Consider the following 26,243-nt stretch of genomic DNA (forward strand, 5'->3'; position numbering starts at 1 on the left):
CCCCCAACTGTGACCCTCTTGCTGTGTGATGGTAAACTAGCAGCTCTTCCAGCAAGCAGAGGGCAGATGTCAAAACCTCCTGCATGGCAAAGCTCTGTACTCTTTAGAAACCCCAAAGTCATTAGCTTGAAAGAGCTGATAGGAAAGATCCCAGAGAGGCTGAAGGAGGAGAAGGTGAGGGGCAGAAGATGCAGAGGAAGGCAAGGGAGCTGTGGGTGGAAAAGGAACTTAGTACAGTGGTACCTCAGGTTACATACGCTTCAGGTTACATACGCTTCAGGTTACAGACTCTGCTAATCCAGAAATAGTGCTTCAGGTTAAGAAGTTTGCTTCAGGATGAGAACAGAAATCGTGCTCTGGCGGCGCAGCAGCAGCAGGAGGCCCCATTAGCTAAAGTGGTGCTTCAGGTTAAGAACAGTTTCAGATTAAGAACAGACCTCTGGAACGAATTAAGTACTTAAGCTGAGGTACCACTGTAGTTAATTTAGCGCGCCTTGACGCTGGAATACTTCCTCTAGGGAGACTTGGCTGGTAATGATTTGGATTTTTTTTTGCACCAGAGGAAGACCTTTTCATTTCCCCAGGCCTTTTAGACTTACAGTTTTAGATGTTAGCATAGGTAAAGGTAAAGGACCCCAGGATGGTTAAGTCCAGTCTAAGGCGACTATGGGGCTGTGGTGCTCATCTTGCTTTCAGGCTGAGGGAGCTGGCGTTTGTCCGCAGACAGCTTTTCCAGGTCATGTTGCCAGCATGACTAAACCGCTTCTGGCACAACGGGACACTGTGACAGAAACCAGAGCGCACGGAAATGCTGTTTACTGTCCCGCTGCTGTGGTACCTATTTATCTACTTGCACTGGTGTGCTTTATTATTTACCTGACCATCGTATCAGCTCCTCTAAGGGGTGGGAGAGGAAGGCAGCAGTATACGTTCTCTAAGTAAAGATAATTAGCAGTAAAGACCATTAGCAGGGTAGCCCAAAAGTAGGCATACTGCTTTGGAATCCACTTTCTTTGTTCTTGACTCAAGGTCTCATCATTCACAGTATCAGTAAAGAAAAACAATCCTTTTATTTATTAATTAAAAGTATTCCTACTTTTGGGCCACCCTATATGCTGACCATCCAAAAACTATTAAGCACTGAAAGACAACAGATGAAAGAACCTTTAAGGACAGGCCCAAGGTAAAGAGGGTGGGAAGCAAAGCAACTAGATTTCTGAGTACTGTGCCTATAAGACAGGGGCATGCAGAAGGTAGATTAGGACCAACAGGAAATTCTCTGGGTCATTGGCAGCAGATTGGCAAGAGTTTCTGACTCCCAATTGTTTAACAACAGCAACAACACCACCCTCCCTTTACTTTTTTCCACCTCAGGTACATTGCTGAAATGAAGAAAGCTAAAAAGAAGCAGACTTCTGTGCAAAAGGACTGTGAACTCAGTTGAGTTCTGCTACTGTAAAACAACACCTAAGGTTCTAAATGTGTTCAGAGGCTCTCTAACTAGATGTCTTTTATGTCCGGCTCTGGTTGGTAGATCTCGGGGTTCTAGTAAAAACCAAGTAGATCCTACAAGGGAGAAGTCTGCCCACCTTTGCAATAAATCATTAGAAACAGCCACAGATCTATGCTCCACCCAATCCCAATGCTTTGGGATGGGTAACAAAATCAACCTGTCCCCTCACAGAATGGTATAAAATTTAATCTTGCAGACCCCTTATACCAGTCCCCAGAACTTATATTCCCATCTTAGAATTGCCAGGTTAGGTTTCAAGGCAGCCCAATTATTAATGGAAAACTGTAAGTGGAACCTAGTTCAATGTCCTCACACATATAATTCATTTAACTCAAGTTGCACAAAACCCTCTCCAAAATGCTGCCTTCAAGTAGGAACTCTGCTTCAACATTTACTTCCTTTCTAAGGAGCCTTAGAGCAAATGCCAATTCAAATTATCCTCCAGATTGCACTTTTCACATGCAACGGGTTTTTTGTTTTGTTTTAATCAGCTTCATTTGTTCCCCAAAGAGCATGGCGGTGAGAATAGGATGCCACAATTCACATTTTGCAGATGCAGAACCAGAGTTTCCCAAGGAAATTTTTTCTTTGGAAGAAGAGTGTCTCTTTATAAGATTTGCGGCTTTAAAGTGCCATATAAGCAGCTACAGGCTTGCAGTCGATAATTTGACCTGTTACTTCAAATCAATTATGAGGTTTTTCATCTTTTGAGCTCCTGGCCATGTGCCTCTTCTTCTCTCTGCCCAGAGCTTCACCCAGCTTCCCTTCCCCTCTTGATTCTGCTGCCCCTTCCTGCTGTATCACTCCCTCTTCTAAGCCCCAACATACTTCCCTAATCTCCACATCTTCCTTGGCATACTGCAGAGGCAGGGAAACCTGTGGATTACAACTCCCATCATCCCTGACCACGCTGGCTGGGGCTGATGGAATTGGAGTCCAACAAGGTTCCAAGCTTTCTCATGTTCCTACATCTTTTTACCCTGCCTTTCCCCTTTCCAGGGTTTGAACAGCCCAGCCACTGGTAGCCAGCGGCTCTTTTGCCTACCACACCTCTCTGTGATGTTAGAAAGAAGTATCACTGCCAGACGTTTCACCAAAATGGATTTGTGCATGTCACAATACAAATTATCTCAGGATTTTCACTTTAGAAAAACCCCCACCTCTTACTGCATTCCATAACAACCACAATTCCCTGAGCAGCATGAAGCCTGGAATGATGAATGGGACTCAAAAAGAAAGACAAATAAAACGAGAAATCTGAAAGTCCCCCAGGATTACCCTGGACTGTATCAGCAAATTAAGAGTTCCATTTTAGAATGGAGACGGGCAGACCCAAGGTGATACACATGCCATGAAGATGAGCACACTGAGTTCAGTTCTGCTTCCCTGCTTGTGTCTTCAAGTCTTTATAAAGTTAGAACCAGTATATGGGAAAAGATGCCTTGTGAATGAGCTGTACAAAAACTCTCTTACAACGCAGCACTGTTCAAACTGACTAGCCAGTCACTTCTAGCACACCTTTCTGTGGATCCACTCCAGGGAAGAGTCTGTACCGTGAAGTTGCCTTAAAACAGAATTCACAAGTGCACAGTCTCCTAATAAAACATGGTGGTTGACACTGGGGTGTCACAGGCAGCAGCGGAGCAAGCCAATTGGGCGCCTGGGGCAGCGTGCATGCCCTGAGCCCAGGGGCGGGGCCAGCCGCCCATGGGGCGGGGCGTGCCAAGGCAGGATGCTTCGTGGGGCCTCTGAGGAGTCTGCAGCTGGGGGGAGGCAGTGGGTGGACCGTTTGGGGCAGCGCGGAGTCTGCAGGCACTCAAGCCACTGCGTCACTCCCAGGAGAGACGTGTGGCTCGGGTGTGCTGCAGGCCCTATGGTGAGTGCCTTCTGGCATTTTGTCACCCCCCCCCCCGTGGTGACACCCAGGGTGGCCCGTGCCAACCGCATCCCCCTTCCTCTGCCCCTGGTCAGAGGCTACCAGAAGTGGCAGGGAAATACCACCCTAGTGACCATTAAGGCAAGCTACCCCTATACTTCACATAGAGGAGGGACAGAGACAGCCAATGGGAGAGAGAGTAGTTTGACAAAGGCTACCTATGAAGTTCATCGCAGAGGCAAAATCTGAACAAGAGACGTCTTGGCTTATCCATCACCCTCAACTGCTATGATCCTGTAGCACTTAATGTGAGTCATAGGACTCTCTTTCTAATTTGAATTGTCATCTAGTACAAAACCAAGGAATTCCCCCACCTCAAGCCGAATGAACACAATCCATTGAAAACCTCTGCTACCCAAAGGACAACACACATGGAGCTATTAATTCCAGAAACTCAGTAGAAGATTACTTGGGACGAGGCATTCTCGATGGTGGCACCCAAGCTTTGAAACTCCCTTCTTAGAAAGGTTTGTCTCCCTCCTTTTTGACCTCTAGGCATCTCACTAAAAGTGGGGTGTGTGCGTGCGTGTGTTAAGCTGTGTTTGTCAATTGTCTGATGCTGCTCAATTAGTTAGATTTTAGTTGCTGCACTGTGGGTTTTAAACATAATTCAATTCCTGAATCATAAGGCAGGTTATGCACTTTAACAAGTAAAAACAAAACAAAACAAAACAAAACAAAACAAAACAGAGTACCTGGGGGAAAATGAGGAATTAAACCTTTTAACTTTTTGAAGGGGAAAAAAACCAGGAAATGGAAGGTGCAACTCCAACACAGCAGAAGAGAATGGAACAAAGGTTGCTCCCCCACGCCCCATGTAGAAGCCAAAACACAACGCAACCAAGCAAAAGATTTTGTAAGAAAGCAGCTGATTACCTGAGCTTGCACATCCCTGCTGAAGGGAATCTTGCAGTGATGACACAGAGTGAAGAACTGGAGAAAGAAAAGGAGGACTATCAGGAAGATATAGGAGAGGAACATAGCCTACAACTTGCCAGCAAAATGAGGGTCATTAAATGGCCCAGGACTAACAGAGAAAAGCAGCACAATATCAAACCAGCTCAATTCCCATTCCTTTATACCAGGAAAGTGGAACCTGCTGCTGAACTACAACTCCCATCATTCTTGATCACTGGCCATGCTGCCTGGGGCTGAAGCTGGACTCCAGGAACTTCTGGATGGCCTGGAGTTAGACACCCCTAGTTTAAACCTAGATCAGATGTGGAGAACCTGCAACTCTCCAGATGTTGTTGCACTCCCCTCGGCCCCAGCCAACATAACCAGCAGTCTGGGATGTTGAGATTTTGTAGTAAGCAGTATCTAGAGAGCCACAGGCTCCCCATCTCTGATCCAGGGGGTGGTTTGGAGGAGACTCTAGAGCAGGTACAGAGGGTACCCAAAGTTATCTGCTCTCTACATATGGTAGAGGAGCAAGAACCTGCCTATGGAGCAACACTCCCAAATACTACATTTGCAAAGGGCACAACATATGTAAAATCCAATGCCTATAGGCCCAAATGGTGTGATTGATTCATTTCCACACCCATGACTGACTGAGGAATAGACCGTGTGATTTAGGTATGCACCCTATTAAATTGTGATACCCGTGCATGGATGCTCCAGGGTGCGCAAGGCAAGCCTGGTTGATGGAACAAGGAGGGCTCTCTCGCTCACCCCTACCATGCATACAGAAGAAGCAAATAAGGGATTCCTGCTGCTCAACTGAGGTTGGTTCCACACGGTTAAGTGCCTCATAAGCAGCCAGTTTTACTTCTGCTTGTGTGATTCAACATTTATATTACAAGAAGTGTCCAAATGCAGTGTCGACGATCACAAGAGGAAGTGGACAATTCTGTAAAATCTAGTAAGTGTGAAAAATCCAGAGATCAACTGGACAGTTATCAAGTAGCCCTTTGTCAACATCCTCCATGATTTCAGCTGTTCACCCAATATGCAAATGCCAGAAAGCATGGAACCTTCCCTTGTGATGGTCAACAGTCTCTGCATCATATTTAAGTTTCTTTCAGATAATTTAGGAATGCCCTCTCTAGCAGGCCTTTGCCAAGCCCTTTAAAGTCTCACCCTAATGAAATTGTGCCTTTCTTCCACACCCACTTGGTGCTTTCGATCACAAATAAAAACTATCCAATGAAATCCTGCCCAAATGCACCAGTTTTGATCTGCTATTTGTTAAAATTTCCCCCTTGAAAGGCATTTAATATTCTCTCTGCATAAAAGCAAAGCCTGAAAATTACCTTAATTAGTTTAGGCACTGAGCCTGCTTGGTGATGGGGTGGAATCTTAAAATGGAGGCGCTAGGTATTAGATTTATTGCATCTGCATTCTAGATCCATTTGAAATAGGATCCAAGAGCCCTCCAGAGTTTGGGCTGATCTGAAGTAGATGGTTTTATCTGCAAACTTCCCAAGGCTGGTGGGATGACTGAGAGAGCTCCTGGGAAGCACTGTGATAAGCCCCAGGAAGTGGCCTTATGTCAGAGAACCACACAGCATGCAGTTTCCATGCTTCCATGTGTTGCTGCAAATATTCCTGGCCCTATTAAAGCAGCTACTTCTAGCCCCCCACCCCCATTTTTGCAAGTCAAGGGTAGGGAAAGTGCAGGCTGTATGATAGCCCCATCAGACTCTTAGAGATGTCTGGGGTCAGATGGAGGATTAGCGGCTTTGCTGATTCAGAATGGATCCAAATTAAATTCAAATTACTTTCCAACACTTGGCAAATGTCCTCCCATTTAATCGGATTCACGTGGAATCGTTCTGAATAGGATGGTGGAGGATGGGTGGACCAACTCACTTCTAGTCCCCGATGCCCTTTAACTGTAAAAGGAAGGACTCGAAGCAAAGAAAGGAATAGATCAAGCCTCCCACATAATTCCACAGTTAAGTGGACCACTTTGCAAGGCTAACTTGTGCCCTCCGTGTTGAGGCAAGGATGCTGAAGGAAAGGAAGGCAGAAAAACAGGTGCAACTTGAGTTCCTGAAGCCCCAGCATTGAGAAACACCACCAAGGGATGCAGGTACCCTCCGTCCAGCACATTTACGGAGGCATACAGGTTGCAGGCATGAGTGCATTGAAAGAGAGTGCAGCTTCACCTTTTCCTGGAATTGCTCAATTCTTCCTTAGGGAAGCCCAACTTATGGGGGTTTTTTGGGTTTGGGTGGGAATGCCTCCTGCCTTAATCTGGTTTCTAAATGTAGGGCAACCACTCACCCACTGGGGAGCTTATCGGGCCCAAAGATAAGGGAAAGGTGGCAGCTGCAGTCCACTCCGTCATCTTATGCAATACCAGTAAGGGAGGGGGTGATTCTGCTGAAAGGGTGTTTGTGGCCATGGTCACAGTGTTGCACACACATCAGGCTGCGTTTTTTTTCTACTGCAGGGCATTTCCCCTTTCAGACACTGCCCAGGAGCCGGAAAACACACCAAAACAGCAGCTGCCTTCTCAACACTGGTGAGTGGCAGCTCTGGAGGCACCCAGTTACCTATTCTCTGAAGGGTAGACAAAAACCACTGATGCTTTATGCATGTGTGTGTATAATAGAGAGAGAAAGATGTTTGAGTGTGAATAGGGTGTGTTTGCGACTTTGGTCCCAACCTGCACGTGCTCACCCCCTCCCACCTTGAAATATTCTCTAGAAAGGAATGCAGCCCTCCAGCTGAAAAAGATTTAGCACTACAGTCTAAATGGAAGGATACAAAACCAAAAGAAGCACTGTGAAAGCCGAGCCTGTGTATGGCATTAAAAAAACCACCAAAAGAGTCCAGCTGTCTACTTACCCTGGCCTTGGGGCTGCCCTTGGGATGGCAAGACTCCCTGCCCCAGTTCACCGTTTAGCCAGAGCTGCATGCGGATGAATGGCTCGCGGCCTTTCTGCGTCAACTTGCTCCATGGCTTTGGCCGGGACAGCATGTCACTGACGCTGCCCTGGGAGAGGCCCAGCACCTGGAGGGAAGCAACCACAGAGGACACGGGATTAACAGTGCCCTGGATTGGAACTGGGAAGATCAGGGGGTGGCCTGCAGGCCACATACAGCTCTTATTCCTCAAGAGAGACACCTTTTATAGGAGAGGTGGTGCCACACTCTGCCTTCTTCAACCTGCTGGCAGGAAGACTGCTGGGTGCCACAACAGATAGAAAGGTGTCATGGGCTTTGAAGACACTCAAAATCAGGACAAAAGGGAGAAACGTGCTAAGAGGAAGGCACGCTTGGCAAAATCCACACCATGATCAACTCTTGCCTGGAAACCAATGTCCCCACTGTGGAAGGATGTGTGGATCCAGAATTGGCCTCCACAGTCACTTACGGACTCACTGTCAATACCGTGTTTATGGAAGACAATCTTACTCGGCTACGAGTGATCGCCAAAGAAGAAGACCCGGGAGACTCACACAACACCCTTGTGCTGGAAGACACTGAGCAGTTTTCTGCCACTCAGCAAGCAGGGGATAGATGTTTGGCATCATTCCTCTACCACCTCCACCTCCACCATTCTGTGGCTCTTACTCCCAACAAGCCTGTTGGTGGAGTCTCCCTCTTTCTGGTTTTCCTTCAAAGCCCAATTCTTTGAAAAATACAGGTTCTTGCAAGAGGATGAATGAAATATGCAAATTAATAAATCAGATAAATTTGCCATTCTCCCCTTCTGCAGATAACGTCCCAGACGGTCATAAGGCCACCATCACAACGCACACAAACCAACAAACTAGCTCCAGCTAAGCGCTTACCTTTTCCCCAAATATCCTTTGGCAGATGCCGTTCTTCGCTAGCTTCTCTTTGACCTGACGGGTTAGCTCTATTGTATCCACTTCCTGGTACATATAAATCTCATACTGCTCGGGGGTCAATGGAGGAACGGAAGGTTTAGATGGCTTTGCTAAAGAGACAATGGGGGAGGAAGGGAGGGGGCTGTTCTGCGGCGTCTCACTGCGGCTCGCCCCTGTCACACTCAGTTCAGAGCTCTGGGAATAGGGTGACTCCGCGTTGGGCCACTCTTTCCAGTAGTCCGAAGAGGAAGGCCCTTGAAGCTGCTGGTTACGGTCCGACCGAGATTGGCTGCTGGCCTTCTCCTTCCCGCTGGTGGTTTCCTCCACTTTGGGGTCATCTGGAGGGGCGGCATTCCTTCTGTCAGGCTGCACAGTGTTCCACCAGTGGTCCTTCCACACCCCGCTGCGCCCCAGTTCATTTTTAACGTGCCTCAGCACCCCTTGCGTTGAATCAGACATCCCGTGGAGGTCCAGGATGGGGGCCTCTTGGGCCTCCTTCTTCAGACCAGAGAGAGTCTGCAGGGAGGCGATGCTGGAATCCACAGACGACGAGTGCTTCTTCAAGGACATGGCCAGGGGGGAATAACTGGCGACCGAAGAAATGGCGGGCGTGGGGACAAGTTTTGGGGACAAGATGGAGATCTCAGCTTGGGACAGAGGGGTTGCTTTTAAGGCAGGTTCGAGGGCGGCCTGCTGTGCTTCCATCTCTCGCCGCGCTTGCTGCAGAATGGAGCGGATGGCATCGTCGGATCCACCAGTGCTCGAGGTGGAAGGTGGCTGAGCCGGCTCAGCTATGGGGATAAACAAAGAAGGCATGGTGAGATGTTGTGGCCCATGTAATTGATTTTGCCAACACATTGGAATCAAACTCTTGCTGCCCCACCCCATGGTGCTAGCCAGAGAGGCAGGCCCAGAGAAAATGTCATTTACTGGTTAATCTCCAATGTTGTCTCAGAAGGGCTGTTTCTTAAATTTGCAAGCCAACCGCTGAGAAAGTCCTTTACTAGAAACTTATGGAAATAAAGAAGAGAGATGACTCTTTCCCAAAATTACTTGACTGGAACCCTGAGGTCTACCAGTAAGCGTGAGATGTCCCTTAACTTTTTCATGCCCCACAAAATACCAAGAATTACTGGTGAATGGTCAATAGTCCTTGACTTTTCAACACTCTGTTGTCTATGATTACATGAACATCATCTTACTTATCAATGTTTTAATCATTCCAGTTCTCTATATTAGAGAATAAAGAGCAACACATTCCTTGACTTTCAAACAATTTGCTATTGCTATTGTCATACAGACATCAGACTTGTGCCTGGACACTGATTGTGATGTCACTAACCCTTTAGTGGCACACAATAGGCAGGTTAAAGTTTTTTGCACACTCTTAAGTCTCTTGCCAATAGTTTCCAGGGTATCCTGAGGTTCAGAGTCACTCCAACCGGAAGCTCCTACCTGTTTTCTGTACCTGCAGCTCCCTTTTTGCTTGCTCTAGGATGGATTTGATAGCTTCATCAGAGCCTGCCTCTGTGGCTCGGATTCTTGTGGTGATGTTACCTGGAAGAAAGGGGGAAATGATCAGCTGTTAAGCAGCTTTCTGGGGATCAGCATTTCCATTCAAAATCTGTTGTCAGCGAAGCACTTTGAGAGAACTAGAGGAACATAATAAATAAAACAAGGAGCTGCAGTCACATCTGGTACTCCTATGCATATGCAAAATGCAGTATTTTCTTTGCAGGTTCAAACTGCCGCCCTCCGCCCCCAGTTGAGAATTTTACAATTCTGCTTTTTAATATTGTCTTCGCTCTTTCCTTGAATCCCATATTTCCCTGCGCAATCTGGGTTTTTAAAAAATGGTACAATGTAATGTATGGATGTGTTGTGAGCTGCATTAGGGACTCTGGTCAAGAGGTAGGGTGAACATCTAAGAAATATACTGATCCATGCTATCTAGCCAAGCAATGTCTCGTACATATGGGCGAGGCTCTCCAAGGTCTCTGGTGGGGAAAAGGTTTCCCTATCACCTCCCACCTGAGATCCTCTTAACTTATGGTGCCAAGGAATGAATCTGAAACTTTCTGCACGTGAAGCATGTGTCTCACCATTGTGCTTCGCCCTCTCAAACTCCTCTGAATCTCGAGATAATTTGGCAAAGTTTTCTAGCGCTGTAATCTTGCAACAAGGATTTATAACAATATTTCTGTGACCTATTTAAAAACATGTGGTTCCTTTCAACCCACCAGCAATGCAAAGAGTTATTAAAAAGCACAAATTGGCATATTCTTTCTCACATTTCTTGAAAAAAAGAAAAAGAAAAATCTGCTAGATTTCAAAAGCAAAATATTATTCTGAATATAGCACAGTATTGCAGGCTGGAATAGGAAACGGACATAAGGAGGGGGAGGGAACACTTGAAATATCTTGGTCACTCTCCAAGTTGGCATTATGACAAAATATCATTCTAATTTTTCCTTAAGCATGAATTCTCTCTTTTTAGAAAACTAGAGGCAGAAAAATCCTAAAATTTTGAAAGCTGTTTTGTGCCATCACCCTTGATTAAAAAACGTACCATGGTATTCCTTTTCGGTGCTACAGGAACATGCTTCCTGCACTTAAGCTGTACGTGGATATAAGGAGGGTGCCTAAGGCAGAATACTTTAGGCTCCTGTCCCTTATGTCTCCAGGGCAGTAGGGACTGTTACTAGAGTTTGGGTGGTAAGTGGCAGCAACTTATGTTACCCCAAGGTATTTTGGCATCCGTGGCGGAAAAATCCAACTGGCATTCATCTCCCCCCCCCCATAAACAATAAAGTTATCCCCACAAAAGCCTTATTAAAATGAATGGGAGCTGCAAGTGAATCCCATCAGGACAAGTTCTGTGCGGTCTTTTTTTTCTGCTGCTCTTGACAGCACCCATCAGTTGCCCATCTGTTGCCTCATGGAAGAGACGCCTCTGCTTGCAACCCAGTAGTTGATTCACACCAATTCAGTTTTTATACTCTGTTGTGCTACAATCCATTTTCTATTTTGTACACCAGTCTTATATACTCATAGGTGAGCAGTGCAAGAGTAATAATGTGAGCTGAAACGGGAAGAGTTCCCCTAGCCTAGGAGGACTCTATGAATGGGGTCTTCTCAGGGTCACAGAATCTAGGATCGGGAACAAATGCGTGGCATGGCTTGCAGTGGGGAGTGGCTCATTAGGGTAAGTGTGGCACTCAGCCTGTCCTTAGCTAGCCCCTCACTATCTTCTGACTTACAACCAGTCCAAGGGGTGACCCTGCCTGTCAGCTTCCTCCTGTGTTGCCCTTGTAGAATTCAGCAGGGAGGAGGCAGATGGGGACAAAACTAGAATTACAGTGCTACCTCGGGTTACAAACACTTCGGGTTACGAGTTTTCAGGTTGCGGACCGCGGGAAACCCGGAAGTACCAGAAAGGGTTACTTCTGGGTTTCGCCGCTTGTGCATGCGCAGAAGCACCAAATCACGTCACACATGTGCGCAGATGCAACGCTGAGGGTTGTGGACATGCCTCCGTCATGGATTACGTCCGCAATCCGAGGTTCCACTGTAGTTGGCTCGGCCTGTCATTGGCTCTGGCGCCACCTACTGGTGGGCTCCCTGCCTTCTGCCCTCAGTCCCAATGAGCACCAGCCACCACTGATGGCTTGGCTTACGTAAATAATATTCAATGACATGCTCCACAGGCTCCTTTAAGCACTGTGCACTTTCTCTGCTTTGTGAAATACACAGAAGCCCTATTCAAGGGCTCAGAATCACAGAATAATCCCTTGTATTTTATAATGATGCTTTAAAATGCTGTAAGCCACCTTGAATCCCAACTTTGGAGAAAGGCGGCATAGAAATCTATGAAATAAATCATGAAATCTATGAAATAAATAAACTTTAAAGTGTAAGCCTGTGGAGAAAAATCAACTTTTTTGCCCATTATTTTTATTGATTTTCCATATTTTTTAACAAAATGTCACCAAATTCAATAAAAATTTAAAAACTGACTTCCCACCCTCCCAAGAGAAAAATCAACAAGCATAAAATGTCTAGATGCCTCAGACTACTATTACTGAGATATATGTGTGTGTGTGTATGTGTATATTTTCTTTACTGTTCAAAGGGCATCATATACTTCATCTCAATAATCCTTAGACGTACTACCCTCTAAAGCTGGTCACAGCAGTATTATTCTCCTAATAAACGTCATTTTTCTAGTCCACTTTTTCTGTAAAATACACCTTAAGTGGCTTATAAAAATAACCTCCAAAGGAGTCATCTTTTGCAACACAAACAGCCAAGTGCCTAGGCCAACAAATTTATTATGGAATAAACTTTCACGGGCTTCACCAGATCCATGACACGCCACAAAGTCCACAAAAGCTTGTGCTGTAATAAATTCATTAGCCTCTTGGCTGTGAGTCCTGCAGGACCTACTCCCTGCCTTGCAAGCCTTTTCCACATGGACCCTGACTGACTCCAGCTACAAAAATTGAACTGCTGAACAGGTTTTAGGGGGTTAGGGTTCTGTTTGGGATTTTGGGGGGTGGGGTAGTTGCTGTATCTATATTTTAGATCGTGTTGTGATTTAGGCAAAAATTGTTCAGTTTGGTTGTGTATTTTAAATGTTTTATTTATTGTTTACGACTACTTTTGTTATGTTGTAGTTACGTATTCTTTTCATCTCGTACGCCGCCTTAAGCATGGCTTGAAATGTGGAAAGGTGGCACACAAATAAAAATAAGTATGTTAATATGTAAGATTCCACAAGACTCTTTGTTGTTTCCATTAAAACAAGGCATTCAGAGGTAAAGTGGAAAACTAACGCCAGAAAAGTTAGAACAGTGAGAATACAAAAGCGGTACATATAGCAGCATGAAAAGTACCATGCTGTTTAAAGTGAAAGCTTAAAAGCAGATGATCATTAAAACATTAAAAAGGTTTAATTTCTCATCTGCAAACAGAAAGGTAAGGGGCGCATCAAATCTCTCCAGGGAGGGCAGCCTATAGTCATGGTGCCACTGCTAAAAAGGCAATGCCTATTTATATTCTCTATTTAGCTATTGTATACCAATTCCTTTTTAGCCTTTCCAAGGCAACTGATAAAATTAAGCCATAATAGAACAGGTCAAATACAAAATCCACAACAACTTCAGCCGATCACAATTGCTCATCTACATTACAGCAAAGACGGGGCAGAGAGTAGGTCCTCTGCAGCTGAACTTAATACTCAGGGTCCTATGGGAGAAGGTGTTTTCTATAGGGGAGGCTGAGAGATACAGAGGCCCTTATTTCAGAGAGCTCTGGGTGAGAGAAAGCGGGTAGGGGGCACACTGGAAAAAGCCCAAGACTCAGGAGGCAGCCCATCAAAGTCAGTATCCTTTGAATTGCCTTTTGACTAACAATGCTGGCTTTTATTTGGTTGCAGCTCTAGCTACCGCTCTCTAAAACAGGCTTTACACCTCAGTCTTATACAGGCTTGCTCAGAAGTAAGCACCATTGGACTCATGATGCGAGTGTGCTTACGACAGAAGTCTCAATTCAATTTCTTTAAAAACAGACACCCAGAAAAGAAATGTATTAATCTAGCCGTGTTTGGCATTTGATACTGCTTTGGAAGTCACCTTTAGCATTGGATTATTATTATTATTATTATTATTATTATTATTATTATTATTATTAAAATAAATAAAAACAACTTGCTTAAGGCAACATGAAGGAGTTTGCAGCTGAGAGGTGATTCGAATTCAGAAATTCCTGGGCCCAAGCTCACTCCCCCACCAATCTTACATATCAACCTTTTGCTAGTTCTTGACTTGGAGAACGCTTGAAACCCAAATGGGGTTTCAAGCAAGGAAGTGGGTATGGCTCAGAGCTGCATGGTGCCGTTTCTGTGTCTTACTAAAGCGGCTCGCAGCGTCCCATGCCCATTATTTTTGGCAGCACCTGAGCACTGCATTTCCTGTTGATGACTCAGCTTGACGCAGAAGACAAGGCTTCACAACCTCTGAATCCCCCCATAGCTGGTATAGGAATCCCTTGTCCTCTACCAAACTCTCATTTTTTCCCCAGCTTTGTGACACACTCTGCAGATCTACGCATTTGACGACAGCATGCAGCACCCTTGTCATCTGTTCAAGACCAGAGCAGAAGGGAACATGGCTTGGATCACACATGCTTCCTAGAAGGATCAGTTTACACACACACACACACACACACACACACACACACACACACCAGTATTGCTTATGACTGACAACTGGGCGTCCAGTAACCCCAAAGTAATCAATCACTTTAGTGGCTATAAAAGCCAGAGTGGTATACCGGGATTAAATCAGGGTTTAAATCCCTGCTCAGCCATGAAATTCATTGGGCAACCTTGGCCCAGTCACTCACTCCCAGCCTTGTGGGGATAAAATGGAATTCCCATGGCTGCCAACCTTGGAGAAAGGACAAGATACCAATACCAATAAGATCAACATAAATGATAATAAGGTTTAGCTCTGTTGTGAGGTAGGAGTTCTATTTGAAGGAGACGAGTTAGTACAGTAGAATTAGAGGGAAGCGGGGGAGAAGCAAGTGCTCTTGATGCTAACCCATGGTTTGTTTTATACTTACTGCCCCAATGCAGATGAAACACTGGCTACCTGAAAACCATGGTTCACAAATCAGGAGTCAACCTCAGGAATGCACATTTCTCTCTCTCACTCTCTCCCCCCCCCCACCTTAATTTAGGTTAGGAATTCCTTTCTTCCATGTTAACATGATACCATGTTTCATGTACACTGATACGATGCTAACCAGGTTTGTCCCTATAATGAGGACTTGCAGATCCATTCCAAACGCTGCCATCAAGATCTGATTGTGAGTGTATTTATTATAATTAAGCTCCATCATGGTTTGGTCCACATGCAACACAAAATCATGTTAATGCTGGAAAAGGAAGTGGAGAGCACTGTTCCAGAGAGAGGAAGGAGCATTTTGAAGGCTGGCCCTGAATCTGCAAACCATGGTTTCCAGGGAGCCAGTGTTGTGTCTGCATGGGTCCACCGTCTGTTTTTCTTTCAGATTCCAGGCCAGAATCAAACTGCACCCTTTGCATTTTGAGCAACAACAACAAAGACGAGACACAGCTAAGCACACTTCACTTCCCAGAGATTGACCGCGAAGAGAAACACCTGCCTGTGACGTACCTTCCGACCCATTTCTTCGTTTCGGTACTTCCTGAAATAGCCTGTTCAGGTTCTGGCCTGGATTCTCTGTTGAAAAACAAGTTGGGTAAGAACAAAACAATCAGGGGAGGGTGGTTCCGACAATCGTGGCTGTGAGATGCAACAAGAACTGCCTTGTGCTAACCAGGGGCTCAGGAGAAAGGAGATGGGGAGTGGGGGCAGAAGTGAAATCAAGCAGTTCAAACAAAAAACAAAAACCCCAGGTCTGTTCAGAGCAGCTGGCTACTTTGGAAAGGAAGCAAGGCAGGCTGGTTGGTTAATGAAGATTACCGCTACACTCAGAAAGGAGATTAGAAAGATATAAATAAACATCTAAAAAGGTACAAAAAGATGAAGACGGGTCAGTAATCCTTGCAAGAGCCCAAAGGAGGAGAACACAGTACGAGGTGCCACACCACTCCCTGGCAACAAAGGCAAGCTCTGAGTGATCTTTTGCAACTTGCTGTCATTCCGCTCTCATTTCTCAAAAACCTCTGTCAAATGAAATCACGCCAATCAGAAATGAATGCAGCTTCATTTTAGGAAGGGGGGAAAAGCTCATTTTGCAATACTGTACTGTTGTGTAGCAGCACCACAATACTCTTGAGGGGTGGGTGGGTTTTCAGATTGGCACATGATGCTAAGTAGGGGGAAACCAGATGTACCATAAGCAACAAATGAAATACAGGCGCTGGCAGAGGAGTGGAAGAACATCCTCATCTTTATCCTGGGTTTACAGCTAGTCATTCCCAGCAGCCAGCTTTTTGATACTCTTTATTTTCTCTAAAAATGAACAATTTTCCAAATCACAATTGGGATTGGCCACGATGTACCATGAGAGGGAGCTCAGGAGGAAGAAACCTGACTTCTCACTTTAGCCACTGGAATTCCAAACTTTAACAGGCATCCCCAACCTTCGCCCCTCCAGATGTTTTGGACTACAATTCCTATCATCCCTGACCACTGGTTCTGTTAGCTAGGGATCATGGGAGTTGTAGGCCAAAACATCTGGAGGGCCGCAGGTTGGGGATGCCTGCTTTAAAATATCCATTGAGTTCCCTTCTTCTCCTTCCATGGTTCATATTACATACCATACTTTCCTGCATATTTTACTATAACCATTCAAGTCAATTTTCCACTTTCACATCAATCAAATATTGCTTACTCTGATGAATTTATCTTAATGCTGCCAGTGTTTTCAGCTGTGTACAATTATTTTCTATATATTCAATAAATATTTTCCACACTTCTTTAAATATATGCTTTTCTTGCTCTCTTAATCTGTGTGTCATACCTGCAAGTTCTGCATATTCTAACATCTTAAGTTGCCAGTCCTCTTTACAAGGGACCTCACTCACTTTCCGTTTTGGGGCCAACAGAAAATGCGGGCCGCTGTGGTTGCATATATAAGTAAACTTGTCTGGCATCTGGGAATTTCTGTCTGGGTTATTCCCAACACAAAGGACTCTGGTTTAAGTCTGATTTTCAAGGACAAGACACAAGGAAGGCCCTTACCCATGTAAACTTTCTGCACATGAACCTTCACATGAACTGGCCCATTTACATGTTTTACGCAAGATAAGGCTAACAACGGCTAATAGTTAAAGTTACAATATATTAAGATAAAATATTAAGATAAAAGCAAAAAGGGTAAGGACTTGCTGAAACAACTACTGAACTAGAATACAAAAAAGGGAGGTGTGAGGAGGTCAGGGAAACAAGCAAATGAAAGATAAGACATGGAAAGACTGATTTGTTTTTAGTTTTTCTGTATTTTGTATTTTTTGTTCTTTTTTATTTTTTCTTTTCTTTTTTCTATTTTTGTAATTTCTTTGAAACTTTACTAAATATTATTCAAAAAACAATAACAAACAAACAAACAAACAAAACGGCTAATAGTCATGATGGCAATATCCCCTTCCAGGAACAGAGGGAGCTTGCCTTAGAATACCAATCCACAGAGTAGCGGGAGAGGCTGACTGCCCTGCTCTCCTGCCTAGGGGCTTCCAACAGACATCTGGCCATGATAGGAGATGGGATGCTGGACTAGAAAGGCTTTTGGTCTAGATCTAGCAGGGATACTCTTGATGTTCTTATATTCTGGCTGCACCTACCAGGCCAATAGGTACTTCTGTCCTGGAGCACATAGGCTGGCATGGACTCAGTATGACCGGGTGTGCATATAAAGCTGACTCAGCTACACTTACTGCACTGGACCAGGAAGTTTGTGAGTTGACTGATTTCACGCATATCCTTAAATGCAACTGATGGGGCATGTGAAAAAAGCTTGCACAGGTAAGCGCTTTTTTAAAGACCTCATTCCTGCAGGGGAAAGCAAAGCCCTGCAGTTGGGATGGCACTGCAAGGGGGAAAAAACCTCCCTCCCATTCCCTAACACCACTGACAGGTGGACCCTTCTCCCTTCCCATAAGCCAGCTCCTTCTGGCGATGAGTTTCCAACACTCCTCTTTCCTGAAAACAAGAGCCTGTTTTGGGGCAGGGCTGCTCTTCATTCCTTCCCTTCCCGTCAAATTTTAACTTGCACCCAGTAACAGGATGCTTATCATTCTTATAACCACAGTTGTTATTTGTACGGGCTAGTGTACAGATCAACACCCTTAGATTAGATTTGCCTCAGTGATAAAGCACATGCTTTGCTTGCAGAAGGTCCCAGTTTAACCTCTTGCATCTCCAGCTAGGGCCAGGAAGGATCTCTGTTTGAAAACCTGGAGATCCACTGCCAATCAGTGTGCACAATATTGAGCTAGAAGGACCTTGGGATAAGGCAGTGTCCTATGTTCCTGTGATTTCGCTTCCAGCGTTGATGCCCTTGTAGTTTTTCCAAGCTTTGGCATCAGGAAATGCTTCTTAAAGTCTAGATTTGTGTTTTAAAAAATAGCATAAAAAATCAGGAATTGGGTTCCACAATGCACCTTGGGGGCCAGCTGGATTAACCATGTGTGTTAGGGAGAGCAGGTTAGGTTCTTCATCTTGTCCCATTGGCAGGTGAACTACGTGATACAGTGAAGCAGGAAAGGGTTTTTGTCATGGTGGAGCCACATCGTCACTTCTTTACCCAAGCTTTTTGGGAAGTTTGAGGAACAGCACTATTCGCTGTCCGAGTTTGCTGTCTGTTAAATTATTATGTCTGAGTTTGCAATTTGCATTTGACTTTTAAAACTGTTTTTATAGTAATTGGTACGTCTGACCTGGATAGCGTGATTTGCTTTATATTCGTTTTATGCTGCAACCCACTCTGGGATCACTCAGAATCAAGGGAGGGCTTATAAATCAAATCAAATCAAATCAAATAAACAAGTGTATAGCTTTAGGCACTTATCTATTTTTTAGCCCCCCAATTTCCCAGTTGAGCTCACTAGGGGAGTCCTTGGGCCAGTCAGTCTCTCTTAGCCTTCTCTTTCTTTCAGAGAAGTGGTTGTTTCCTCTCTTTTTTCGGGTGGGTGAGGGGAGGAAAACCCATGTATGTGCACCCCCTTGACCCACCTTGGAGGAATGGCATAATTCATGACTTGGTTGCAGCTAAAGCCAGGAAATAAATGTGTTCATTCAAAGAAAAGAGCGTCATGAATTTATGACTGAAGATTTTATCTTTCATTGGAACAGAGTTTGTGAATTTTAGATAATTTGTTTGATTTCTCACACATACTACTTAGGCCTTTCCTTCTGACAAGCCTTAGGCCCCCCACTCCCTTAAATAGCCCTGATTTGGGCTGACAGTCACAAGCTTGAAAAGGCTGGAGAAAAGTAGTCCTACCCCCAACCCCACAACTAGCTTTCTGGGGTCTTTCCCAGACCTGCTACCAAAGATCCCTTTAGCTGAAAAATCTGATTCCTTATCAATGCCTTTTAGGGAGCCAGGCAATTGCCCCATCTAGCTCTACTTTGGTGGGCAGCAGCTGCATTTTGAACCTGGGACTTCATGCATGCACAGCCTGTGGTCTACCATAGGATCTGGCCCCTCTCCACATAGTGATGATGTCACGCGGTACATTTCCCCCACGCCTCCTGTTGACAGCCAGAGATGGGAGGGGTGGGGAAATGCTCAGCCCAATGTCATCACCTTGTGTCACATACTGTTAGGACGGGAGCCATTACCAGGAAAAGAAGGGGGTGAGGGTGAGCGAGAGAAACATGAAATAGTGGCAGCTCTCTCTCAACAAATGCAACCATTTGCAGAGAAGTGGCACAAAGACAACATTTAGCAAAGGTGTGTTATTTCAGTGGATTTTACAGAGAACCTGGTAGCGGAGGGAGACAGGATGACAATAACTGTCTCAGTGTTGTTTGGGCTCCTGAAGAGTTTTGCATCAACCCTTCTGTTAATGAAGATCAATAGCCATCCTCTCCCCATCCCCAACAATTTTGCTTTGTGCTTTGGCATCTTAAAATATGTTACACATTTCTGATTATTTTACATTCTATGAATCTGCTTAGTCTGGAAGCAGAGGGCAAGAGTTTACTGTGGCACAATTAGGCCTGTATGGAGAGTGGGGTGGATACTTGTGTGTCTGATTTGGGGAACCTGCAGAGAGGGCTGGATCAGATTTCCCTTGACCATAAATTCTGCTGAGAATTCAGAGTTTTGAAAGTGGCAAAACTTCTCACTCGCATTCATTCAAGTTTTATTGAATGAGTGAGGAGTCATGGAATCACTACAATGAAAATGAACTACTTTGATAAATACACACTCAAGGATGGTACAGCAAAAGACGCTGTTTCTGCTACACCGGGAACACCACGTTTTCCAAGTTCCGCACACTTAAGATACTTAACAAAAACCTATTTCATTGATACCCAATGAATCAGAGCGGGCCCAAAGGTTTGGGTGCCTGAGTTAAAACATCAAAATGGACCATCCCACACACTAATAAACACAGGGCGCAATTCATGGGGATGCTCTCCTGCGTCGGCCCATGGAAACAGACGGCAATGGGAACTATATATTGTATGGGGCCAGCACAGGCAAACATAACCACTGGATCGTACTGTCCCAACTTCCACTCTGCCACTTCTCTGACACTGTCCATTCAAAGAATAATTGGCTTAAGAGGTGAAAGCCAAATGGACCTCTTCAACCACCAGATGAAGGAAGTCCTGTTGACAGGGCCTCCCACCTACCAAGAACAGACATGGAAAGGAAAGCCAGTGGCTAATGCCTCACTCACCTCTTTGCCTTCCCTGGATGCTGCGCAACGCCAAGATGTTCTGCTCGTCCGACAGGAACTGCTTCATCTTGTGGAATGGTTCCTTGCCTCTCACCGTGAGCTTGTTCCAAGGCTTGGGCCGAGCCAGGATCTCGCTGACGGAGCCTTGCGAGAGCCCCAAGACATAGTGTCCAAAGATCCGCTGTCCAATATTGTGCTTGATCAACTGCTCTTTGACCTGACGTGCAATTTCGGCCGTGTCAATCTCCTCGCCTTCCGAGGCGCTGCCAGTGCTTTCGGACTGGCTGGGGGACGGGGCCATGCCGTTGACATCCGGGCTTTGTTGCAAGGGGCTTTGGGAAGATATGGAGTTTGTGCTGTAGGGACCTGCTGAAAAAATCATGCTTGTGCTTCCTGCTTCCTGCATTGCCTTGGAGTAGAAGGACTGCATAAGCTGGCGCTGGAGGAGAGAGTTTAGTGCAAATTTTCCTGTAGAAGCCAGGGGTAAGCCGGAGCTTGCCAAGGATGAGCTGAAAAAGTCTTGACTTAAACCCGTTGGTGAGAACTGATGTGTACCATTAGTATTGGAAGCCTGCTCCCCTGCATTGCGGGGCAACTGAGGAGGAGGGGAGGCCGGCAAGGTTGCAGGACGCTGACTCTCAGGCTGGTCTTTCCCTTTTCTCCTGGCTGACCCTACAAGGAAGGTCAAACATAATGCATTATGGGGGATCAAAAAGGAGGGGGAAAAACCAAGACCAAAATGCAGAGTTTGCCCCACAAAAGGGAAAAAAGTGCAGGTTGTGTTTTGCTTTTTAATTTTTTTTTAATAAGGGCCAATGAAGAAGGTGGTTTGGGTTTTTTGTTTTTGTTTTTTGTTTCTTTAAATTTTAATAAGCCAAACAAGGCCCCCAAGACAAACAACATGCATTTCATGTTTGCACCTTTCTTGTATGTTGCAGCCTGGAGAATCCCCCTTTCACACATTAACATTTGAACAATGACATGAAGTGCAGTTATACAATTTTTTAAAAAATAGTAGTAATTTCATTGACACAGGAAAAAAATATATTCCCTTTAGTATCCCCTCTCCCATTCAAGTTGTCTTGTCCCCAAAACAGACTTTGGTTGAACCCAAATGCAGCAAACATTTATAAATGCCAGATATAACTCAGATTGGAGAAATCATTGCTCGAATAATGCCAAAGTATAGATGAGACGCTACTGGGAAAATGCAACAACCACCTGGGTGCCCAATTTATACAGTTGTCACCAGCTGCAAAAACCTAAACTAAAGAAGCACCTGGAAATTCCACAAATCCACTGAGCCCACCCATATATATATATTTAGGCATGTGCAACATCCCCTGCCTCTGAGAAAAGCAAACAAGAAAAGGAAATGCACCACCTCTGGAAATAAAAGAACAGGGATTCAAACTGACATGCTAGCTAAGTATATGAGACAGGCTCACTTTTGGAATCCACTTTAATTTATGTTTGGGGAAGGGTGGGGGAAATTAGCACCAATGTCAGGTTTGTGACCGAAATGGAAGACAGACTCCGACGCTGCTCCTCACAACATTCGGAAACATTTCTCCTTCCTAACCCTTTGGTCTCCGAGGTCTTGAAGTCTTATTCTATTATCTACAGTATAAAGGGTGCAGGGAGGCGGCGGTGGGGAGATGAAACGCGATTCAAAGTTCTTGCTCTCCATTACTCTTTCTGTCATGCAGCACAAGGCTTGGGCTCAGGCCCCCTTCCCCATCCTCAAATCAGCAAACAAAGACTCGCAGCCCGAGAAACACGTTTGTTCCCCCCCCCCTCCGCCCCCGCCAATCCACTTACCGCTCAGGTCACTGTTTGTGATACGGAGCGTGGCGTTCTCCGATTGTAGCAGGCGGTTCTTTTCCAGCAGCAGGACTTCCAGCGGTTTGGATGCAGCATCCTATGGAGAGACAGAAGAAGGGTTAGGTGCCAAAGAGCCTGAGAATTGCACCTCAGGGTGGAGTTCACGAGGGCGCTGGTGTGGCTCGGCCAGCAACCTAGAATTTGTCATCTGCATTTTGGCACATCTGCTACGACTCCCTAGTCTATGGCCGCGAAACTGCTTGGTGTTCTGGCGCAGGCTGCTTATCAGCTCCAGAGATGTATTTTTAAGTGCTCCATTAATCATTTTCCTTTCTTTTTTTACACCTGTTTGCCTTCAGACGCAGCACTATCGCGGCGTATCTTCCCTGAAACACTGCGTCTCGGCGCTATGGAGAAAATGGACAAATTAAATCAGTCACAAACACCGACCCTTCCCCTTTCCCCACACACGACTCTCAATCATCGAAACCCACTGGAAATAATAAAACGCCTGGCACACAGGGAAGCGGCTTCAACTTTGCACTAAAGATGCCAGAATCCAATTTGTAACCTTTGGTCCTACAAGATTAATATGTGACGACACCACAGGCTTTGGATGCTTCCCTCCCACCCCCACCCCCCACTACCCAAAGGTTCCTTTGTTCAATGTAGTTCAATTGTGCATTTGAAGGAGGTCTGAAAACGGGAAAATTGTCTTATTGTGAATTTCTCTTTGAAGATCCAGATGGAAAATATTCTTCCTACGGGATGACACCTCCTAACTGGAGGTTCAGGCGGGGCCCCTTCCAGGCCAATGCCTCCTGTCCAGGGGGAAGGATCCAAACCAACCACGCCTGTAGTCAACGAAAGATGAGCTGTCAGGCTTGCTTCCTTTATGCCTCTTCTGTTTCCCCCCCTGTTCGTTGTGCTCCTGCTGTGTGACATTGGCTTGTTCTTTGTCTCCTCTCTTGTTCCATTGCTTATTAGCTGAGCTGTGGGCACATGTTTGGTTTTTCCCCTGCCCACTGCACCCCCCTCCTTCTGTGATTCCCAGTGTGGTTCCCTTTTGGGGCAGTTGGGGTTGGCATCGGAGTGGATTTGGGGTCCCCTCTTCCTGTGTGGGAGGGTATTTTTGCGGAGCTTCAGACTTCGGCGCATCCTGCAAAGAACCGTGATCAAGCAGGAGCACCCTTTTGAGTGGATTTGATGGTTTGTCTGGCTTTGTTTTTCTCGCTGGCAGGGGCACAGTAATCCGCCCCCCCCCCCCAAATGGTGGTCAGTCATCAGCTCCTGGGAGTCACAAGTGGATCCACTGCAGGTAAATGCAGTTGACCCATAATGGGTTTTGCAAGGGCATAAGGCTTTTGTGCCAGTGCGAGAACATTTCTGGGTTAATTAGGGTGGGCCCATTTAGCCTTCCAAACTGCATCAAAGGCTAATGGGAAAGAGGCAGTGAAAGGCTTGTCAGAAGCCAAAGGAAAAGGTTGCTTAGCCCCCACAGCCAGTGATGGAGAGGCTTGGACTTGAGCAGGCAGCTCCTCAAGCAGCCATTGTGGAACCTCCATGGGATTTAGCCAAAATTGCTGGAAAAAAACTCAACAGCAAATAATTTAGAGCGAGACTGGGCTACCCACTCCTACTCAGACAGCTCTCCTTCCTTCTGCTGGGAAGGGAAGAAAAGGCTTCAATATCCCATAGGAGCAATGTATGTACAGTGGTACCTCGGGTTAAGAACTTAATTTGTTCTGGAGGTCTGTTCTTAACCTGAAACTTTAGCTAATGGGGCCTCCTGCTGCCGCCGCGCCACCAGAGCATGATTTCTGTTCTCATTCTTAAGCAAAGTTCTTAACCCGAGGTACTATTTCTGGGTTAGCGGAGTCTGTAACCTGAAGCGTCTGTAACCTGAAGTGTCTGTAACCCGAGGTACCACTGTATTCCATTTGGATCTGGCAAATTTAGGATTCGAGTTACCACTTCAATAGGCACTTCAAGGATCAGTATGGTGTAGTGAGGAATGTGTTGGCCATAGACCAGGGAGATCTGGGTTCATATCCCCATACAGTGGATATGATAGCTGCGTGTTCACACACTTGTGGAGACAGAAGAGAATTGCGTGTGTGCATCTTGCAGCCCTGGTAGATTTTGTTGACTAAATATTGACACTTCGCTTCCAGATTTTTCAACTCTATGTCATGGTCCCCATTTTCCACTCTGAATAAAAACGTATCTGTTCATTTTCTCCCTTCTGAACTATTAAATGTTTGTATTATTGAACATCTTCATCATCTGTCACTATCTGCAGCTCACTTTAAAATATAGCAATACCCACAGACCTTTTGCTCAGGAATTACTACAATTCCTTCATAAGGCAGCGGCTCATCACCTCTATCATCGCATCAAAAGTGGTTTACAATAGAAATAAAAATAATTTTAAAAAGCAAGCAATGGAAGAATTAAAGCAGCCACCACAACAAGCACATCAGATTAAAAACCAAGCAGGCAGTTAAAAGAACAAGTGAAATGAGAACAGCAGCCATGAACCACTCATTAAAACCCCTGGTCCAAGATAAAAAGGTATAACATGTCCTCTGAAAGACAAAAGAGCTGGTGTCACACACTTGCAATGCTGGCTCTCTTTAGATCATTCTGTTATTTCATTTTCCCTCACCATCAACTTGCGAGGTAGAGGGTTTAAGTGCTGGAAATGCAAACTGGCAGGCATGCTCAAGACCACACAGTTAATTCCCTGGCTGAGCAAGGTTTGAACCCGGATCTTCCACGTCAAAGTTCTTTACCCAAAAAAGCCTCATGGACTCTTAGTGTGTCAGACACAACATTTCTCAATCCAAGTTGGCATTCAGAAGTGACCTCCCCACCCTCTGCTCGCCCAGAAATCCAAAAGCAGTCCTGTTACCTGTGTGCTGGAGCCATCAGAGGGTGCAAACTCCATGGACTTCAAGATGCTGCAAAGTGGTAGAATAAAGAGTTATTTTCTCTTCTGTCCTTTCATAACAGCTCCTCTAATAAGCATTAACATTGTAATTTTCAGCTCTCCAGGAACACCCTAAGTGATAACTTTAACAACTTTTCTTGGGAGTAATATAATCTGATAATGAATATAGAATAACTATTCACACTAGTTATCAGAGAAGAACATTTTCTCAAATGCCCTCTAAATCACTGCACAACGCAGTCCCACCAGGCCCGTTTCAAGCATAAATTTAAAGGTTAATAAGGATATAACATTTTAAACTGTCAGAAACAATATAAATGTGTGTGTGACGCTTGAAGGGAAATGGGGGGAGGCTTATAACAAAGCAGCAAAAACAGGGAATCGTCATCATGGTCATAATAATGCCCATGAAATGCGAAAAATGAAAACATGCAAAATTTATCAGCTCACATATCAAGGAAAACGAGCACAAATTATTTGCATGACCCAACACAGGCTTAAAAAACAGAGGAGACTCTGTTTTGCATTTTAATAATCAAACACTCCACAGTGATAGAACCCAAGAATTGCTTGGTATTTCTTAAGCTCTATGAAGCGCCTGGAAATTTCAAAGACATTCCCTTTGTATTTTACTCTCCAAGTCCTCAATAAGTGACTCAACAAAAGCAAACCATTCAATTGGCCAGCCTGGTGTGTTGGCCTGTCAAAGCTGCTGGGAAAGTCAAAACTGTGCAGTTAGGCCAATGGTTTTCAAAACTGCCCACTGCAAAAAAACCTCTCCATTAAGTTTGCATATTTCTTATTATTTTATAAATTTATGAACT

The 26,243-nt window shown here is 45.2% G+C and overlaps 1 protein-coding gene and 1 long non-coding RNA gene across 16 annotated transcripts in view; one reads left to right on the plus strand and one right to left on the minus strand.

The window, feature by feature from the left end:
* The window catches only part of LOC310750251, a 345,492-nt gene that overhangs the window by 72,854 nt on the left and 246,395 nt on the right, over positions 1-26,243 (plus strand). The gene's annotated exons all lie outside the window — the stretch shown is intronic.
* CUX1 (cut like homeobox 1) overlaps positions 1-26,243 on the minus strand; it is a 256,957-nt gene that overhangs the window by 67,013 nt on the left and 163,701 nt on the right. For 4 of the 15 annotated variants that reach the window (XM_083587395.1, XM_083587400.1, XM_083587388.1 and 1 more), the window contains exons 13-20: positions 25,381-25,429; positions 22,464-22,563; positions 20,643-21,314; positions 15,439-15,504; positions 9,692-9,793; positions 8,198-9,027; positions 7,248-7,413; positions 4,326-4,382 (exon numbers count right to left, since the gene is read on the minus strand). In XM_083587395.1, the coding sequence (XP_083443521.1) occupies positions 4,326-4,382; positions 7,248-7,413; positions 8,198-9,027; positions 9,692-9,793; positions 15,439-15,504; positions 20,643-21,314; positions 22,464-22,563; positions 25,381-25,429 (2,042 nt within the window). The remainder of the gene's footprint in view (positions 1-4,325; positions 4,383-7,247; positions 7,414-8,197; positions 9,028-9,691; positions 9,794-15,438; positions 15,505-20,642; positions 21,315-22,463; positions 22,564-25,380; positions 25,430-26,243) is intronic. The other 11 variants (XM_083587393.1, XM_083587401.1, XM_083587390.1 and 8 more) reach the window with 4 other exon arrangements.

This window comes from Podarcis filfolensis, assembly GCF_964270895.1.
Source record: "Podarcis filfolensis genome assembly, chromosome: 15".
Taxonomy (NCBI): domain Eukaryota; kingdom Metazoa; phylum Chordata; class Lepidosauria; order Squamata; family Lacertidae; genus Podarcis; species Podarcis filfolensis.